The sequence below is a fragment of the Erinaceus europaeus genome, chromosome 10 (genome assembly GCF_950295315.1).
Source record: "Erinaceus europaeus chromosome 10, mEriEur2.1, whole genome shotgun sequence".
NCBI classification, from domain to species: domain Eukaryota; kingdom Metazoa; phylum Chordata; class Mammalia; order Eulipotyphla; family Erinaceidae; genus Erinaceus; species Erinaceus europaeus.
Window position 1 is genome coordinate 56,013,350 of NC_080171.1, and position 4,918 is coordinate 56,018,267.

General features: G+C 44.0%; 1 protein-coding gene across 1 annotated transcript; it reads right to left on the bottom strand.

The window, feature by feature from the left end:
* KLHL9 (kelch like family member 9) lies at nucleotides 1–4,364 on the bottom strand. Its single transcript, XM_007535605.3, has one exon. The coding sequence runs from the start codon at nucleotides 3,773–3,775 to the stop codon at nucleotides 1,922–1,924; it is 1,854 nt and encodes a 617-aa protein (XP_007535667.1). The 5' UTR covers nucleotides 3,776–4,364; the 3' UTR covers nucleotides 1–1,921.
* Between the last annotated feature and the right edge of the window lie 554 nt (nucleotides 4,365–4,918).

The window sequence follows — 4,918 nt, forward strand, 5'->3', positions numbered from 1 at the left end:
TCACTTAAATTTATTTATTATATAAAGAGATCCTACAGTTTGATATGAAAACAAAACAACTCCATTAGTTATTATAAGGTCAAAGGACATGCACATTTGATCAAAAAGGAGACAGCTATTCAAAACTACAATTATTAAACCTTATTAATAATCAAGGATAGGTTACTAGGATGCTTATTTGATACACAAAGTTAACAGTAATTTCTTTTTCTATTGTCTAAATGTATCCAAATGTGTTATTTTTAGTAATAAAAAAACCAAGTCATAAAAAAAACATAGAAAGTATGAAAATACCTGCCAATATAGAAATTATGAAAAGCATTAAAATGAATTAACACTTGTATGGGCAGTAAGATTCAGATTCCTGGACGCCAATTCCTTTTCACTTGGTTCCTGAGTTTTATTATGGGATTATCATTAAAGAGGTTGTTTCTCATTTACACTATAACTATCTTTCCAGTATAACCATATATATATATATATATATATATATATATTTAAATTGTTTCCTCTAGGTAGACAATTATTCCAGGAAAGTACCTCTTTATAATCACTCACTATAGAGCACTCCTATGATTTCCTTTGCTGACAAGGCCTCATCAAGATCTTCCCATGTGCTTCTCAAGAAGTTGGCATCTTCATAGTTGGTGTTAAAGAGGCTGATCCTGATGACCTTACATTACTATTCTCTAGGCAGTGGTGTAGGATTTCTGGAACTGCTTTTTGGGAAATCTTAAATTGGTCCTCAGCTTTAGGTAGAGTCAAAAAAACATTTTTCACTTGATGCAGAAGCACTTATCTCCTGCTTGTTCAGATCACAGCCTTGAGGCAGACCACACAAAGCTCAGGATGCACACAGGCAGAGCAGCACCAGAAAAACCGCCTCAAATCAAAGAATCATGGGAGACAGAACTTAAAACCCCACCCAGTTTGTTCAGTACACTTAACTTTTTTTTCCCCACTAAGTTTCACTGAACAAAAAGGCAGGGAAAAAAAAAAAAAAGGCAGAAGTTAAATGTAATCCTCCTGAACTCTGTTAAATAACCTGCAAAAAATAAAATTTCAGATAATATATACAGGAAAAGTAATGTTTTATCTGCAGTAACAATTTAAGCAAATGACAAATCTGGTTATTGATTTACTATGCTTTAGCCCATATCTATCTCAATTCAGTATAACTACATAGACATTTATTCTCTGCTACTGAATTCCCACTTGAATACAAATAGCTGCTAGGATGAAGAAAGTAATTAAAAAACAAAATTCACTATAAGTGCTAACCAATGAAAGAAAATCATACACGAGTGCATAGATTTAGTGCATACATATCTATATGGGTATCTTATCCTCTTCTCTTTCCTTTTTCAAAGAGATTAAGTCCTGACTTACGGCTACTTATGTGTATATATGTTTTTTAACTAACATTTTAATAGCAACTCTTTCTCTTGTTTGCCTATGATGCTTCACATATTCTGAGTTGGTAGCTATGTCAAAAACTGGGGGGTGGGAAGGGATGGGAAGGGAGGTAGCTAGTAATACTTAGCCATCTTTTGTTCACTCCTTTTAGGTTAAAGCAGGCAGCCACCCTTTGATGAACTGCAGTCAAAAGATGAACTTTCAACTCTGAGGCATAATGAACATAATTAGACATTTAGCACAATTACCTACAATTTGACTGACACACCACAAAAGACTGGGAACAAATGTGTTCTACAGATCTATTTTACATCCTGTTAAAACGGCTGACTACGTAATATACATTTTCAGAATGCATTTGTCTATCATTTAACAAACACATTAGGCCAAATGATACAAATAACACTAGTTATCTTTTTATCTAATAACTGTTATCAGTCACTGTTAAGAGGATACAACTCACGAAACCATCCATGATGTACTACAACTACATTACACCTCAGTTTTAAGAATGATCTGAAGGTGCTGAAAGAGGCGATTCTCTAGAAGGTGACCCAGGGTTTTCTTCAGGTGGAAAAACAGTGAGAGTACAAGCTCGAATGCCACCAAGTGACTCAGGAAGGTCAAAAACTTTATGCCATTCATCCTTGTCCGGGTCATATTTCTGGACAATTTCTACCATGCAACGATTATTCCAAGAATACCCACCTACAACATAGATTTTATTTTCAAAGACAGCAACTCCAACATCACTTTGACCTCTTAACATAGCAGCAATTGGTGTCCACTGGTCCAGGGTTGGTGAGTAGTATTCACAGCTTAGAACATCATCATAATCACTTGTTCCTCGGAAATGATTGCCACCAATGACATAGAGTTTGTCTCCTACTGTGCACATGCAGTGCAGACCCCTGACCGTAGTCATTGGAGCCTTCTGCGTCCATTTATCTGTGTCTGGGTCAAAACACATGAGCTCATTTTGAAAAGTGTCATGAGTGATTCCTCCTGAAATATACATTAAGCCTCCATAAACTGTTCCAGCATGGCCATAATGAGGCTCACTCATTTTTGCAACATAGCTCCACTCATTCATCCTTGGGTTGTAACATTCTACTGTGGCCAGTTCACCAGCTGCACTCCGCCCACCAACAGCATACAAATGTCCTTTGAGGGCACTCAAGTGGAAGAATGTGCGCTTTTCGTTTAGTGATGCCACTTGCATCCATTTATTATAGCGAGGGTCAAATCTGAAGACGGTATCGACGGCAGTTTTTCCTTTAGTGTCATAGTTACTTTGACCACCAACTACATAAAGGAAGTTTCCAATAACAGCAATACCATGCTGGTAACGAGGGGCATCCATCGGGGCTAAAGATCTCCACTCTTGTGCCCTTTCATCATACATTCGCAATTCTTTGCTGACAACCAGCTGTTGCCTCAAAACTCCTCCTAATGTAACCAAGTGTGTTGAGTCAGATCGAATTGCTGTTCTGTCCGACTGCATGACTGGCTGCATATACGGCATCATTTGGTAGTTGCTAGCTTCCAAAAGCAAATTCACACAGGTGTTGTCTGTTCTCATGAAATCTACTGTCTGCACATAATTGATGAGGTCCTGTGGCGTCATCAATGGAAATCGAATATTCTTCATTAGTTTTGCAGCATAGTCCATCCGAGGGTCCTCCAGTCTTAGCCAGCGACAGGCAGCCTTGAAGAGCTCGAGTTCAGTACAGTGCTTAAGACTATTGCTGGAAAGCACAAAGGCAAGTCGCTCGAAAGGGAGCTTTAGAAACTCCCCTGTACTCAATAATGCAGGGAAATTCTTCAGGATGAAATTGTTGACATATTTATCCACTTCTATAAGATTGTAGGTGTTAGCAATCCGTCCAACCTCAACACAGTTGTCTAGAGAGACCCCTGAAATCAGAAACACTTTGCAAAAGTCCAAAACGGGTAAGATCTGTAAGAAGCTGGCCGCTTCCAGCGTGTCCTGAAGATTATCCATATTAAGAGAAAGCTTCGCCGTATAAATAAAGTCAATTATTTTCTTTAGCCCAACCTTGTTCACCCCGTGAAGCTTAATGCACATTAAGTCTTGTTCTTTCATCCCCCCGGTGAACATAGCCTTGAAGTAATCGCTAGCAGACGCCATCATAGCTCTGTGCACAGGGAAGATCTCATCTCCATCCCCGGGCACCAGGGTCACGTCACACAGCAGTCCTTCCAGTCTGAGCTGATCAAAGCCCTGCAAGACCACCGAACTGTGAGTATTGCTGGTAAAAAAGCGTGTGGTTCCCGCTTTGCAAGGCTGCAAGTGGGCGGAGACGCCCATTTCGCCGTTACCCAGGGACACTTTCATGGGAAAGCCGTCCGGTGGCACAAAAGATGTCTTCTAGGTTTGCAAGGTCTGGAGCTCAAGGCTTGCAAGGGGGCAGCAGACAGGATGCGCGCGGGGCTGGCGAGCTCAGTTCTTTGGAGGGGCGAGCAGCCCCGGCGCCCCCCGCACACGGCTCCGAGCCCACTAGCCAGTCATGCACAAACGGCAGCCCGGAAGCCGGGAGCCGGAGCGCAGAGGTCTGCGGATCTCAAATCCCACTAAGGACGCGGGTGACTCATCACCTGCAGGCAGTTAAGTGACCCGGTTCACCTCGCCCGGCCTGCGCCGCCGCTCCGCCAGCAGTTCCGCTTGGGGCCAAGGAGGAGGCGCCGCCACGTACTGCAGCTCCGCGGATCCCCGGGCGGCGACGCCGGGCACCTCAGCGAGCGGCCTGCAGCGCCCTCCGCCGTCCCCCCGGGCGTGGCCGCCGTCGCAGGCCGATCCTGAAGCAAAGGCCTGGAACTCGGGCCTGGGCCTGGGTGGATCTGGAACACGGACCCACAACCTCGGACGCCAAGCTGGGTCCTTCCGGAAAGGCCAGGTCCCAGGATCCCTCGGGCTAGGAGCGGCCGCGGCAGCTACTGCGGCTGCGCAGTGGGCAGACCGTGTTGGTGGGCAGGCGTGTGGGGGGAGGGCAGTTAGCTGCGGTGGCGGAGGGCGGGGCCGGGGGCGATGCCAAGAGGCTGCGGGGCAGCTTGGGGCGGACTAGGCTGGAATGGAGGCTGGCTTGCTCTGCGGCTTATTTGGCATAGCTTTTTCCTGTATCTGAACTCTCCCTGCAAAGTGCATGCTTCCTCTTTAAGACGTACACTTCCTGATTTCTGCATTTTTTTTTTTTTTTACAATGAAATGCGGCTTCAGGGTGAACGAAAAGGAAATGCATCACAGGAGGTGTGGTGAAGGGGCTTTCACATTTTTTCTCAAGCACTCTGCAATTTTTATCCTCCACCGTTTAATAGCTCGATTCTAACTCTGGCCTCCAGTGTCTCCCTTGTAGTGGTTTAAAGCACAGATCATTTGATTCTCTTTAAATAGCATTTGCCTGCTTGCTGTGTGAGTAAAATAATCTTTTGTTTTTGACTTGCAGCGGGATTCCATCAGTCATTTTTTTGCCAGAAGGTTCCT